The sequence below is a fragment of the Globicephala melas genome, chromosome 1 (genome assembly GCF_963455315.2).
Source record: "Globicephala melas chromosome 1, mGloMel1.2, whole genome shotgun sequence".
NCBI classification, from domain to species: Eukaryota; Metazoa; Chordata; class Mammalia; order Artiodactyla; family Delphinidae; genus Globicephala; species Globicephala melas.
This window is the reverse complement of record NC_083314.1, coordinates 74,971,104-74,986,123: the sequence shown is the minus strand read 5'-3', so window position 1 is coordinate 74,986,123 and position 15,020 is coordinate 74,971,104. Positions and strand designations below refer to the sequence as shown.

The following is a 15,020-nucleotide window of genomic DNA, read 5'->3' as shown; positions in this document are numbered from 1 at the left end:
TTGGCCCAGCTATCCTGGCCCTTCCAGGAGGCTCCCTCTAGACCTCCCACAATCCAACAAATAAAGGGTTGACACCTGCCAGGTCTGGAGGCATCCAGGACCCAACCATGTTACACGTGTGGCTAGAACCTCAGGTCACAGCCCCAGGACCTGGCTTAGCGTTGACGCTAAGTGAATATTCATTGAATGAATGACTGAGCAACAGAGGAGAGGGAAAATCAAAGATTCAGAGGAATTCAGAGAGACTAAGAGAGACAACAGGTGAATAGAGATGGAGGAGGCTGGCATCAGGGTGGAGGCTCCCAGAAGATGCTGGGAAGGCCCAGCTCACTCCTTCTTTCTCTCTCGCGTTCTGCTGCTTTTGAAGACTCTTCCCCTTAAGGGCCTGTCCAGTGCCTGCCTGTGCAACCCAGGGCAACCCCTGCTCCCAAACAGGGCTCAGGAAGCAGGCTGAACTTTTGGGGCAGAAGGCTGGACCTGGGAGGATACCCCAGATGATGAATTATCTGAGAATCATTATCCAAAGGCTGCTGACCAGACATCTTCTCCTCCCCCCCGCCCCACGCCACCACCTGCAGAGGAGCTAGAAAACAGCCATCTTGCTGACCAAGAAGTGAGAGAGAGTCTCGGGGCCAGGGGCCACCGAAGGCCAGAGAGGCTGCTCAGCCTGGTAGAGCAGTGCTATCAGAGGCAGCTACCACCCTCCCATGCCTGCCTGGCTGGGCACCTAGAATCCAACTGTACCCCAGAGCCCATGCTGGGCCAGAGGATCAGGACCCTGAGGGGAGGTAGGGAGGAGGCGAACTGGGGAGAGGGCAGAAGGGGAAGCAAGGAGGAGGGTCAGGGACCCCTGTCACTCCTGTCCCTTGCAATTCTTGAGAAGGGGCAACCCCCATTCCTAGGAGGAGCCCTACCCTGCATCAGTTCTGGGCAGTGGCTGGTCCCTATGGGCCTAGGCCACATCCCCTAAGAATGGCAGCTCTTCCTTCAGGCCGAGGTCTGAGACATCTTTGCAAATACCCACAAGTCCCTCCCACACAACAACCCCTTCAGACAGCTGGGGTTAGGCTACGGGCAGTGTAGACAGAGGGCCTTCCCCACCACCAGCCCCACTGGCCTTCACGTTTTCCTCTTTGAAGCCCCTTGTGGCCTCTGGGAGTCAGAACCAATAATGTGAGGGTCCTCCATCTGTTTAGAGGTCTCCAGGGGCCCAGCACCCACTGGGTAGAGGCCACGTACCTCTGCCTGCTGATACCCACCCCTGGCCTCAGTTCCTGAGCACCCTGAACGTGTGCACGGTTTCTGCTTATGTGGGTCCCCTTCTTGAAACATCGCCTCTTCTTTCTTTCTTCACTTACTCAGTTTCTAGGTTGGCCTTCCAGGCTGCCTTCAGACACCACCTCCCGGGAAGCAATTCTCCATCTTTGTCCCCTCCGTCATCCCCACTCCTGTGGGTTCTGCAGCCTCTCCTCTAGGCCCCCAGAGCCTCTGTGATTCCCAGGGTCACACATTTACCCCAGTGGTAATTCAGTTCTCTCCTAAGTGTCTCTTTCCCAACTGGACAGTGGCTCCTGGAGGGAGGGGTCATCTGGTTCATCTCTGAAGCCTGGTTCACAGTAAGTGCTCAATTAACAGCTGCCTCCTCGCTGTCTATCTACCAGGACCCCAGCGGATGCAAATCTTGCTTGTGTAACAAGGGTCTCTTGACTCTTAACTGAGAAGATCCTCCTGCCATCTAGCTTCCCTTCTTTCCAGCTGCTGGGGCAGCCCAGACCCTCTCATATCCACACTGGATGTGCAGGGAACCCAAGTGTCAGTTGGCCCCTGCCCAGCCTGCTCGCAGGTCCAGCCTTCTGACCTACAAGTGTGGTGGGATGCAGACGCGGGTGAGGAGGCTGAGGCTTGGGAGTGGGGTAAGGAACTCAACTGTGGAGGCTCAGACCTCCCCGGCCAGGTTAATCATCAATGCCTAGAGAGCCGGCTGTTCTTTATCTCCGTTCCCTATCGCCTTTTCAGTTGGGCAAAAGATTGAGTAATCCCTCTCCTCTCTCTTGTATTAACCCTGGAGGGGTTCGGCCAGGGAAGTCTGAGCCTATAAGGGCGCTTATTCTTTGGGAAACACTCTCTAACAGCATGTTTGAGGGGGCGGGTGCCCTCCCTTCTTCCTCCCCCCCACCGCCCCCTGCGGTCCCGCAGCTGCGCCCCAGCAGGCAGAACATAGGGCGCCTCTCTAGGGTCATTTCCAAGGACCTGTCCCAACCGGAACGGCGCCAGGGTCAGCTGGCCCAAAGGAAAGAGGACTTGGGGGTACAAACGCCCCATCGCCTTCCACTCCTTGCCCCACCTCAGGCCTGGGACGCCGCCCACCCTTCCCCGCCTCCCGGGCTGGAGCCAGGAACTGCGGGCAGGTAAGCCACCTTGTGGGCGGGGCCTGGCTCCAGTGGGCGGGGCCTGGCTCGAGTGAAACCTGCCCGGCCCGCCCCGTGAGTGTCTCCCAGAGCCGCGCGCCAGGAGCCCTAGCCGGAGACGGAGACTCGCAGCCTCTATCCCATGGCCGGGTCTCCCCGCCGCACCGCGGGCCGGCGACTGCAGCTGCCCCTGCTGTGCCTCCTCCTCCAGGGCGCCACCGCCATCCTCTTTGCGGTATTTGTCCGCTACAACCATGAAACCGACGCTGCCCTCTGGCACTGGCACAACCACAGTAACGCGGACAATGAATTTTACTTTCGCTACCCAAGTGAGTGCGGGTGAGGGCACGGGGAGAGCTAAGGCCCTAAGCTCCCCCGATGTCTTGGGAGGGAGCACTTGGATGCCTAGATCTAAGGTGCCCCAGATTTATTATAATAACACCCTTTCACTAGCGTCTGCCACGTTCCAGGTATTATGCTGAGGGCGGCACATGCATTTTTTCTCCTTTAGTCTATGAAGTAGGCAAAGATGGGGAAACTGAGGCTCAGAGAGGCTAGGTGGCTGGTTCAGGGTCTTGCTGTCAGAATTGAGGGAGCTGGGATTTGAACCCAGATCTGAAGCCCCAGCTTTACCTACTCTCTTGTTGGCCTAGTTGGGCTTTGCTGGGCTGTTCAGAGACTTTGCCTTTCCTGGGGCCTCCACCCTGATCACAGGGAAAAAATCATCTGGGCAGGGGAGGTAGGGAGTGGGGCGCAGGGGGCAGTGATGGTATTAGCTGTGAAGGCAGCCAAGACTAGTGGACTGAGACATTTCTTCCCCAGTCCCCCAAAGCTGGTCCTTCCAGAGCCAGAGAGAAAATGATGTAACTATCCACCAGCCAATCACAGAGTAGCAGCCCCCCAGCCCTGCGAAGAAGGCAAGGCAGGGTCATTAGCCCATTTCACCCAGGAGGAAGCTGAGGCTCAAAGGGGTTGTGATTTGTTCATGATCACCTACCATGTGAGTGACAGAGCTGGAACTAGGACTCAGCCATCCTCAGGTCCTAGCACCACAGCTCACCTGCCTGCTGACAAGGCCCAGAAAGGAGAAGGTTAAGCCCCTGCCCCCTGTTGTGGACAGAGCCTTTCCCTCAAGATTGGGGACCCAACCTTGTGACTCAGGCCCTGGGCAGCTGGGACCAGATCTCCCAGACTTCATCACAAATGTTTGACCAGGTCTCTAAGCCTCAGTTTTCCCCATCTGAGCAAGGGGGAGAAAGATGCCTCCATTTGAAGGATGCCTCCATTTGAAGGATGCCTCCATTTGAAGGATATCCAGAATGTGAGAATCTCCTATAAAAATCCCAGGCTGTTATTACCCTACTTTCTGTATGCAGAGCTGGTGGCAGTGTGTCCCCACCTGACCCTCTCCCAGCCCCAACCCCAAGAAAATGAAGCTCACAATGCTGAGGATAGAGAGGGTGAGGTGGAGGCTTGGACCTGGGCATAAAGTGCCAGAATACCGGCCATCCTAGGCCGAGGGAGGGCTACAGCTCCTCCCGCCCCACATTTCACCCCAATTCTGGCTGCATGAGGTGAGCCATGGATGCTGGAATCAAAGTCAGAGCCACAGAGCTGGGATGGCAGACTCTTGGGGTCATACGTTTGTCCACAGAGATGGGGAGTTGGGCAGGGACAGTCCACAGGCTGAGAGAAGTAAGCTCTTGTCCTAGGGTCTGACCTGGCTGCCTGCCATGAACCCCCATTTGCTTCTCCCATGGGCCTCAAGGCCTCCAAGCCCTGCTTGCTTCACAGTCCTCCCTGAAACCCCCAACCTCTTATCCCTCTGCTGCAATGGTAGGCTCTCCTGGATGCACAGTTTTCCGTCCCTGGATTGCAATAAGAGGAATAGCAGTGGGAATCCTACCTCTTTTTCTGCACTAGGTTTCTATCCCTGTGGACTTGGGACCCTGGTGCAGGGATGGGTTGGGGAGGAGGGAGGTGTGAGGTCCCTGGAGCGTGGGGCTTTGATGAGCCAAGTCTTCACCTATCCCTGTGTCCTGGAGAAGTGGTCAGGGCCAGAGGGTGGTGTAGCCACTGCCCTTTGATTTGGGAGATGAAAGAGAGTTTTGCCGCTGTTGTTTAGCTGTGGGACTAGCCAATGTCAAATGCGTGACTGCTCTGAGTATCTGTCTGTGACCTCTATAGGAAGGGCCTTTAGAGCTCATCTGATCCACTCCTCTCAGATGTGGAGAGAGAGCCAGAGAGGTCATGTGACTGCCCAAGATCACACAGCAAGTTAGCCAGCCTAGAACCGGGTCTCTTGACTCCCCATCTGCAGACTTTCCCCCACATTACAAACTTCTATCCTATGAGGCAAGTAATGGAAAATAAGAAAGGGGGAAAACTAATACAACATGTAAAGCAACTATACTCCAATAAAAAAAAAAAGAGAGAGAGAAAGAAAGAAGGGGAGAAACTAGGGGAAAAGACTAGGCATACAGGGGACACAGAAGCAAAGATGAGAAAGGGTTCTAAGAAAAAATACGGACAGGTTCTTTTTTATATATCTCTGAGACCTGACTTGCAAGGAGAGGGATTTAGGACAAATGGAATCAGGATTTTCTTGAGGTGGGGGCAGGGGGAAGTGACTGGGACCAGAGTGGTTTGTGACTTTTCTAGGAGAATACAGCCCTATCTGCCCTCTTAAAGGCACGTGGGGGTAGAGTGGTGGGGGGAGATGGCCTCCCCAGCTTACCACTCCCTTTTTCCTGCTTCTCACATTTTATATCCCCACTTTACAGATGAGGAAACTGAGGCTTAGAGAGGTTAAGTGGCTTGTCCAAGATCACACGGTGAGAAGTGGAGGGGGGAGGTGCTGGAATTTAAATCCAGCTCTGTTAGATGCTAAAGCCCCAGCTTTAACTGTCCCCTTGTCCCACAGTCTGACCTTGTTCAGGAGTCATCTGGTGCGGTTGGGGAAGGGCAATAAGGGAAGGAGGGAGGGTGATAGGTGGCCCTAGAGGGCTTTTATCTTCTCTCCAACCAAAGGTGCATGGGTTTGGTGGGGGTGGGGATGTGATGGAAAACAGGCTCCATCCTGCCCAACCCAGGGATCCCCTGAAGGGAATGTTGAGGGGTCATCTCATCTATGCCCCTGCCTCCAGCTGGAATAGCCCCTTACCCACCACAGTCCATGGAGAATGTCTGTGTGGAATGTTCCACAGAGTGGAATGAGTAAAGGAGATTTCTTGATGTTTAGACTCCAGGTGAAAGACCAAGGGATTGAGTTTTGATTCCAAACAAACCCGGGGTGGGAGATGTAAATATTATTGCCTTTTAAGACAAGTTCTAGAGCGGTTTCGGCATGAAATGGGCACGACCCAGCCCCTTTTGTTGCTTTGTTATCCTTGGGCAAAAGGACAGACCTGGCACCCCCTTTACCGTTTGCACAAGGAGAAAACAAGTCAGGCCATGAGGCTAAAAGAACTAAGGCTTCGGGCTGAGTTCTAAAAGATACCTCTCCTTTTCTGTTGGGTTTTAAGATCTGAGAGGGAAGAGAGATCTGGGTGATTTGGGGAGTGAGTTGGGCTGGAAAAGTGGCACAGTGGTGGAGACATTTAGTGAGGCCAGCGGACCTCCAGACCCTCACCCACTTGGCCACTGGGGCTGGCAGCTGAGCTGTAGACCTCCAGTTCCAACATGCACCCCACCCTCTGCCAAGGGCTTGCAAACTCATTTCCTATCAGCCCATACACAGCACACACACACACACACACACACACACACACACACACACACACACAAGCAGAAAAATTTGCTTCTCTCAAAGCTGTTGATTACATTCTAAAGTTCAGTAATAAATTTTTGGCTTGTTGGTCCTTCATCTTTAAACAAAAAAGGTGATTGTGATTTTCTTTCTTTGTGATCTGCCTCTTTCTACAAGACACGCGGTCATTTACAACAAAAACGTGAATAAGAAAAGTATAGAAGCAGTACACAAATAAGGAACACTGTGAAGGCCTACAGTTGTTATAGTTGAAATTCCTGTAGCTCTGAGCTTCCAGGCAGCTAGGAAAAAGGGGTAATATGGTCAGTTATATGTTCTCATCAGAACCAAGGAAGCCTCACATATGTGATTCTTTGATCTTTTGATGGCTGTCCTCCACCGACAGCTCTACATTCGCAGAGCCTGGTGCATGACTGCTTAGTAAACATCTATCACATGAATGAGGGAAAGCAAACCAGCTCCTGGTTCCTCAGGGGAAATGACATTTCCTAGTACTAAGTTCCAGGAGAAATTTCTCACATGGAGCTATGAAAGGAGAGTTTATGGTCGTGGTTGACCCTGTTTCTCAGTAAGTTATTTACAACAAATGCAATAATGCACTCAAGTGTTTCTCTAGTATTTCTCAATTAAAGCCAAAGATAGCACAGCATTATAGATACATAGACCCAAGACGAAGGAAACAGGACTAGATGCACTGGCTGAACATCATAGTAGGTTGTGTTTCAAACCCTATTTACAAGTAGATGGGGGGAGGGGTACAGAACAAACTAATACAAAAGCAAATTGTTGTATTTATCTCATTTTCACTATTACTGTTTATTATTTTAGATCTTTTTACACAGAATAGAAAGCAAACAGAAAAGACCCCAAATCTCCCTGCCCAGAAACCCCACCGACACTTAAAAAAATTCAAGTGATTCATCTATAAAATTAAAACATTCAAAGTATAGAAAGAAACAAACTATAGGGTAAAATCCTCCTTCCCGGAGTGGCCATATTGCACACCTCCAGGGGGCATTATTTGCTCCAGAGTTGTACAGCTCAGCAGCCCTGCCCCCTCCCTTCAATTTCTTTTCTCTGAGATAATCTCTGTTAACAATTTAAAGTTATTTTTGTAAATTAATTTATAAAATTTAAAATCCTGAAAATGGAGAGGTATAGATTCTGAAGTATGAGGAATGGAGGGTAGACATCAAGAAGGACTTCCGACAGAAAGGGAAAATTTAAGAAAACCCGGCAGGGGAAGAGAATTTCCAGCACAGAGGGCAGGGACTGTGCCAGGAAAGAACACAGGAAATGTTGGACTTTTCACTGGTTGTAAGCAACCCAGGGATAGGGCAAATGAGTGGGGCAGAGAAGAGAGCGGAAGGCTCTACTCTCTTGCTCTGACCTGGCGACAGCAGGGATGGTCTGGGTCCCACTGCTCCAAGCTGGCCAGCTCTGCATGGGGGATCCGGGCTGGGAGGCCGGCCATGTCCAGGGAGTTTTATAGGCTCGGCTCCAGCCTCAGGGCGGCCCTGGCTTGTGAGAGCTGGGGGCGCTGGCAGGATGGCTGATTGGTGGATGGGTGGCAGCCTGAGCAGCCCTGAATGCCCCCTCCACCCTGCAGGCTTCCAGGATGTACACACCATGATCTTCGTGGGCTTCGGCTTCCTCATGGTCTTCCTGCAGCGCTACGGCTTCAGCAGCGTGGGCTTCACCTTCCTCTCGGCCGCCTTTGCCCTGCAGTGGTCCACACTCGTCCAGGGGTTCTTCCACTCCTTCCACCATGGCCACATCTATGTAGGCGTAGAGAGGTGGGCAGTGGCGGCCACCCTGGCTCCCCTGAGGTCTACCTGGGAGGCCCCTGTCCAAGGGACCCAGCTCAAACCCAGTCCCTCAAGTCTGCTCCCTGACCCAGGTTTTTGACCCATCCGTTGATTTCTTTTAGGAGCCCTGCCTATTCTGTTGCCTGATATCTTCTCCCATCCTCGAGCCCCACCTCCCCATTTCTTTAGGCCCCTTATTACCCAAGAGATGTTGGGAGGATAGATAGTGTCATGGAAAAGGGCAGGGTTCAGAGGAGCTCTTGATTCAAGATCTGGTTCTTCCACCTGTTGTGGGCTTTGTTTGCTAAGGCCCAGAACCTCCCTGAGACTCTGTTTCCGCATCCACAAAAAAGGCGAGGTGATACCTTCCTGCCTACCAGGGAAGAGCTTAGGTGGGTAGGCTCATTGCCTCCTCCCCTCCCCCCACCCCCCAGGGCTGCCCTCGCTTCCAGCCCCCTCTCACCCTCCCCATCCCAACCCCCCAGCATGATCAATGCTGACTTCTGTGCTGGGGCTGTGCTCATCTCCTTTGGTGCCATACTGGGCAAGACTGGGCCGGCTCAGCTTCTGCTCATGGCCCTGCTGGAGGTGGTGCTGTTTGGCCTCAACGAGTTTGTGCTCCTTAGTCTCCTCAGGGTGAGTCTGGATGGGGATGGGGTGAGGAGTGGGAGTGGCCAGGGCCAGGCCCTGAGCAGGGAGGGCGTGGGGTAGGGGCAGGGGCGAGGGGCTGCCCCTCCACCTCAGCTCCACCTCCCCAGGTGAAGGATGCAGGAGGCTCCATGACTATTCACGCTTTTGGCGCCTACTTCGGGCTGGTCCTCTCCAGGGTCCTCTATAGGCCCCAGCTGGAGAAGAGCAAGCATCGCCAGGGCTCCGTCTACCATTCGGACCTCTTTGCCATGATTGGTGAGGCCTGCTGAGGTGTGGTGGGTACGGGGCCGGTTCATCTCCAGGCCTGGTCTTGGGGTGCCACCTAGAATCCTTGGGGCTCTGGCTGGGAACTCCCTTCCAACTCGGATTCTTCCACCAGAGCCCCGGGAATCCGTGCTCACCATTCTCAGTAGTTTTATGACAGGTTCTTAGAACTCAGCACTGGGGTATGCACATGCCCTGAGATCCATCCTAGGGGCCTTTCTCAATCGAAGTCTGAGGGCACCAGTCTCTGTTGAAGACCTCCAGGGTCCCCACTACCGACAGTTAGATACCAGACTCCTCAGCCTGGCGCACCCACCCCTGCAGGATCTTGGCTACTCCTCCCCCCCTTGCCCCCTCCCCACTCACTCTCCCCACGCTCTCTCTCCAGCCAGACTCAGCTTCTCCCCATCTCTAACCTCCAGGCTTTTGTCCCTGGGGCTGCGTCCCCCCTCCTGAGGTCACGTCCTCTCAGGGGATTTCCTGGAAGCCCCTGCACTCTCAAGGGGGAGGAGGAGAGGTCGTAGGTCACGCCGGCGAGCAGTAGGGTCTGACCTGCAAGCCCCATCATCACCACCTGTTTCTCCTAAGCGCATACCTCTGCCTTGGCCTCTGCTCCTCTCTCTTTATTCACTAATGAGTCAGGAAAGGAAATCCATATTTTATGGGGTTTTTTTTTGCGGTACGCGGGCCTCTCCCGTTGCGGAGCACAGGCACCAGACGCGCAGGCCCAGCGGCCATGGCTCACGGGCCCAGCCGCTCCGCGGCACGTGGGATCTTCCCGGACCGGGGCACGAACCCGTGTCCCCTGCATCGGCAGGCGGACTCTCAACCACTGCGCCACCAGGGAAGCCTTATTTTATGTTTTTGAGGGTAGTATTGAGTAGTGACCGAAGTGCCCGTTCTTACATTAAAAAGAGACTGGTTTTGTATTTCTTGCTCACCTCTGGGTTTGTTGTGAAATAGAGCATGTGGAATCCTAGGTCAGCTGAGGCCTCCTTGCCCTTTGAGACTCAGATAAGTTTAGCTTGAAGTCCAAAGGCTTCCCCAAGATGTCTGTGCTTTCCTGCGAGGCTTACATTCTCAGATCTCCTCTGCCTCCCAGCTTCTTCCAGACAGGAAAACTGGCCTCTTCCTCGATTCCTCCCAAAACTCTTCTCAGAAGATGCATGTGTATGTGTGGTAGATTTTAATCAGACTGTGGAGGTGCAGAAGTTACATCGCAACCCAAGGACCACTCAGGACTAAGGGGCAGTCTCTCAAGCCTCTTTGCTCTGCTGACCCTACCCTACCGGGTCCCCAGCTCCCCTTCACCTGCCCTTGGCCCCTCCCCCTCTCCCTCCAGGACTGACCTGGGACCCGCAGGCAGGGCATATGTCCTTACCCCAGATGCGCAGGCCCAGCCCATCGGTGCTCATGGCAGGGCCCACCCTCTCCAGGGGGCAGTTGAGGTTATAAAACAAGTGATTTTCCTCTTATGTATATCAAGTACCAGATTAGTGCCTGACATGTGGTGCCCTTTGCCTTTTTTTTCTTTCCTTTTCTGTTACTTAAAAAATCTCGGGCTTCCCTGGTGGCGCAGTGGTTGAGAGTCCGCCTGCCGATGCAGGGGACACGGGTTCGTGCCCTGGTCCGGGAAGATCCCACATGCCGCGGAGCGGCTGGGCCCGTGAGCCATGGCCGCCTGGCCTGCGCGTCCGGAGCCTGTGCTCTGCAGCGGGAGAGGCCGCGGCAGTGAGAGGCCCGCGTACCGCAAAAAAAAAAAAAATCTCAACCCCCTGTGGTTTTCAATCAAGGAGCTCCCTTTTGTGCCAGTACCCTGCGATAGCTACCATTTGTTGAACATTTAGTACTGGCTAGGCCATGCGCTATGCACTTGGGATGTATCACCTCATTTAGTCCTCACTTTATAAAGTGGGTATCACTGTCCCCACTTCACAGATGAGAAAACTGAGGCTGCTGAGGGTAGGTGACTTGAGTGCAGTTACACAGCTTGTGCCTTGTGGGGGAGTCACCTCCTTCCTCGCATTCTGCCTGCCTGCCCACCATTTAGGGACCATCTTCCTATGGATCTTCTGGCCTAGTTTCAACTCTGCACCCACTGCGCTGGGGGATGGGCAGCATCGGTCGGCTCTCAACACGTACTACTCCTTGACTGCCAGCACCCTCAGCACCTTCGCCTTGTCAGCCCTTGTCGGGAGGGATGGGCGGCTGGACATGGTATGGGGGAGAGGCTTGGGAGAGGCAGAGGGAGGGACCGGGAGGCGGGGGAGAGATCGGAGACCCTGCAAGGAGGATTCTCCAGGGGAACAGGTAACGGCACAGGCATAGGGGGCTCCATCTGCACTGGAGGCGTTGGGTCAGAGCATGAGGTGATGACAGGATAGCAGGAGAGTTAGAGGGTTAGATGGTGGGGGGACTTCAGAAGTAGTAGGTGCCACTGTGGTGGGCGGGGTTGGGTTGGGTGTGGGTGTGACGATCTGAAAGGGCCTCCAACGCCTTGTTCTTCTGTGCTCCCTTAGGTCCACATCCAGAATGCCGCACTGGCCGGAGGGGTTGTGGTGGGGACATCGGCTGAAATGATGCTGACACCCTTTGGGGCTCTGGTAGCTGGCTTCCTGGCTGGGACCGTCTCCACACTGGGGTACAAGTTCTTCACGGTACAGATGCCTCTTGGGCCCTGGGCAGAAGAGGGGGTCTTCGGAGTGCACACGAGACTCATTATTGTTGTCCTGTTCTCCAGCCCACCCTTGAGTCAAAACTCAAAGTCCAAGACACATGCGGTGTCCACAACCTCCACGGGATGCCTGGGGTCCTGGGAGCGCTCTTGGGGGTCCTTGTGGCTGGACTGGCCACCCATGAAGCTTACGGAGATGGGTGAGTTCTCCCCACCCTCACCCCCCATCCCCAGTGGAATCGTTATCCCCCTTGAACTAAGTCCCTCACTCTCTTCCTCCTATTGTGGACCAACAAGAAAAAGCTGTCTATTTTCTTTCATTCATTCATTCATTCCTCTACCTCCTGGGAGCTGAAGAAACTGGAGTGAACAAGACTGGGGACTGCCTTCTTGGTCCTCACTCAAGTGCAGCAGAAGGTCATTGAACAAATGATTTCAATAGTGTTATTACTAAAGGGTCAGGTAAGAGATACTGACCCTTAGGATAGATTTTTGCACATCAGGGCTCAGAAAAGAGGGCAGGCAAAAGTGACCCTCAAAGTGAGCCTTGAAAGGTGTGAGGGTGTTGCTGGCACAGGGGAGGTGGGAGGGTGTTCCAGGCTATGGGCCTGACTGGAGCAAAGGCCCGGAGGTGACTCAGCCTGGCAGCTCCCTTGAGGCCCTTTTGGCCGCTGCAGGAAGCGGTGCAGTGCACTGATGCACTGACCAGCCCTGGCTCCATGCTCCATCCCTGTCTCCCCCCACTCTCCCCTCCCTGCAGCCTAGAGAGCGTGTTTCCACTCCTAGCCAAGGGCCAGCGCAGCGCGACGTCTCAGGCCATGCACCAGCTCTTCGGACTGTTTGTCACACTGATATTTGCCTCTGTGGGTGGGAGCCTCGGAGGTGAGTGACCTTGGCCTGGGGGGGAGGGGGGGGATGGGCGTTGTGAGGAGCTCCAGGGAGGGCAGAAGACAGAGGAGGGGGTTTCTCTGGAGGAAGGGCCATTTCATCCCATCCCCCTGCCATTCATTTACTCACAGGTATCTGTTGAGCGCCTACTTTGTGCCAGGTGCAGGGTGGGGTTGTACATTTAAGGGGTAACTTCCTCCAGATAAATAGGACAAAGTGGGTACTTGCTCCCTTCCGATGCCAAGGGAAGGTGGGAAGCCTGCTAGGGGCTGACAGATCCCTCTCCTCTGTGGCTTCCCTGTGCTGCTCCCTCTGCCCACTAGAGGGCAGCCCAACCTCAGGCTGAGGCCCTGAAGCGTGTAGGGCTAGGGGCAGGGAGGGAAGAGCCCTGCCTGTCTCATCACTAGACTGGAGCACAAAAACCTTCCACAGAGGCAGCCTGCCCACTGACGCCAGGTCAGGCAGTCCTTCCTGATATCTGGCCTTAGTCCTTTTGGCCTTCAGAATAAAACGTCTGATTGAGTATCCCCACCCTCCTGCTCCCACCCTGAGATTTTCATTCTCAAACAAGGTTCAGCTCATTCATTCATTTAATTACTTACTCAATAAACGCTTTCTGCACCCCTCCTGGATAGGCGGCCACAGAAGGCTTATGAGCTGTGGTTCGTGACAGACTCACTATTTGGTCCGTTCCCAACTGTGCCAACTTGAATAAGTTATTTAACTTCTGTAAGCCTTGGCCCCCTTCTCTGTAACAGAGGGATCATATTCACCTTGCAGGGTTGCTGTGGTTGCTTAAGGAGGGCAATGCACGTCAAGCACTTTGCATAGGGCCTAGCAAAAGTCGGTGCTCGATAAATACCACTGTGATATGCCTGTGCCGGGCATCGCGTTGACCTCATGCCTCCTGGCTCCTCTGTGCCTGGTGGTATTGAGTGGCAGTCTCCCCCATGGGGTTGGCAAAAAGCCTCACACATGATCCCCTACTGCCACCAGGGCTCCTGCTGCGGCTGCCCTTCTTGGACTCCCCGCCAGACTCCCAGTGCTACGAGGACCAGGTTTACTGGGAGGTGAGATGTGGTTGCAGCCCCTCAGGCCCATGGGGCTTTCTCACCCTCCAACCTTCCCTTCCCTGCCGCACCTCCTCTGATCCAACGTGCCTCTTTCCTTCCTCGCTTGTCTCTTCTCCTCTGGGGTCCCTCCCTGAGCTGTGGTCTCCAGCCCCCTGGAGCTGCCCCTTCACCTGCTCCTCCATCCTTGCCCTCCAGGTGCCTGGGGAGCATGAGGATTTAGCCCAGGGACCTCTGAGGGCAGAGGAACTGGAGACTCGGGCCTAACTTGCTTCCAGGACTTGAAAGGACGCTCTCCTTTTAGAATATGATGGCTGGCTACCGTTGGGAAGCTTTTCTTTTCTAGTTCCCATCACTTCTGCTGCAAGAAAGAAGACAGGAGCCGGAAGGAGCCTCCTTACCATAGGCAGCATTGGGGAAGGGGCTGTAACTAGTGTGGTGAGGGGAGAGCCTCACACAGCCCCACCCCACCGCCCCACGCCCTGCAAGTGAGGCACCCAAGTGACTGCTGATCCACTGGACCAGCATCACTCCGTTACAGTGAAGCCTGAGCCAGGGCCTGAAGGTGATAAATACCACGGTCACCGAGGACTCTCACTCCTTTTTTCGTGCACTTGGAATTTGGGGGGCTCCTCCTACCATCTAACTCACAATTTTGGAACCTCGGGTGAGAAAGGACCTTAGTGGTGACAATATCCTGCCTCCCTGGGTCCATGGAACTCGCCCTAGGATGCCGTGTTCTGCTAGGTGGATGCCCAGACTGGGCTTACCTGCCTCCAGAGACAGGAAGCTCATTCTCCTGCAGCAAGTGTGTGTTTGTTATAGGACAGACAGCTCAGGCTCCTGGAGAGCTCTTCCTATTCCAGAACGGCTGCCACTCTGACCCTCAACTTGGGTGGCCGCTGAACAGAGTAGGAAGAGGGCCCCTGCTGGGACTAAGAGGGGCATAAGGAGTTCTTTGCCACTAACTCCTCAGAAGCTGGAAGCAGCCAGCCCCCAGGCACCAACTTATGTCCCTGTCCCGAGTCTGAGGAGTGGGGACTAGGAAGGGCAAATGAGTTGCTGCAGAGAATGGGGCTTCCGTCAGCCCGAAGCCATCTGATCACCAGAGGGCGCTCCAGACCCAGCAGAGGAAGATGCGGCCTTTCTTGCCCCTCCATCCTCTACCAAGAATGGGAAGTCCTTCCTACAGCCTAACGGCATCTCTGTCTGCTTCAGCTCTGGTCCTCACTATTCATGCCACAAGACTTTTCTGAGCTCCCAGTCCCCACCACATGTCATTCCAGATCTCTCATTCAACAGAGAATCCATCCTGCCAGTAGACCAGAGCTCCTTTCCCAGCCCTGAAGTACTGGGACCCCCCTCTGCCCTCTCCTGCTCTTCCCTTCTGGCAGGAGTGAGCATGACTAGAGACCTCTTTCTCAAAACCAAAACCCATGCACACGTAGGAACCCAAGGAGGGATTGCTGAGGCCTAGTTCTGGGACAG

At 54.4% G+C, this 15,020-nt stretch overlaps 1 protein-coding gene across 1 annotated transcript; it reads left to right on the top strand.

The window, feature by feature from the left end:
- The first annotated feature begins 2,534 nt into the window (after positions 1 to 2,534).
- On the top strand, positions 2,535 to 14,173 carry RHBG (Rh family B glycoprotein). Its single transcript, XM_030842078.3, has 10 exons — positions 2,535 to 2,737; positions 7,787 to 7,973; positions 8,471 to 8,621; positions 8,744 to 8,891; positions 10,951 to 11,117; positions 11,420 to 11,557; positions 11,641 to 11,774; positions 12,335 to 12,456; positions 13,459 to 13,532; positions 13,731 to 14,173. Exons 1-10 carry the CDS (start codon positions 2,551 to 2,553, stop codon positions 13,797 to 13,799), a joined length of 1,377 nt encoding a protein of 458 aa, XP_030697938.1. The 5' UTR covers positions 2,535 to 2,550; the 3' UTR covers positions 13,800 to 14,173.
- The last annotated feature ends 847 nt before the right edge of the window (positions 14,174 to 15,020 follow it).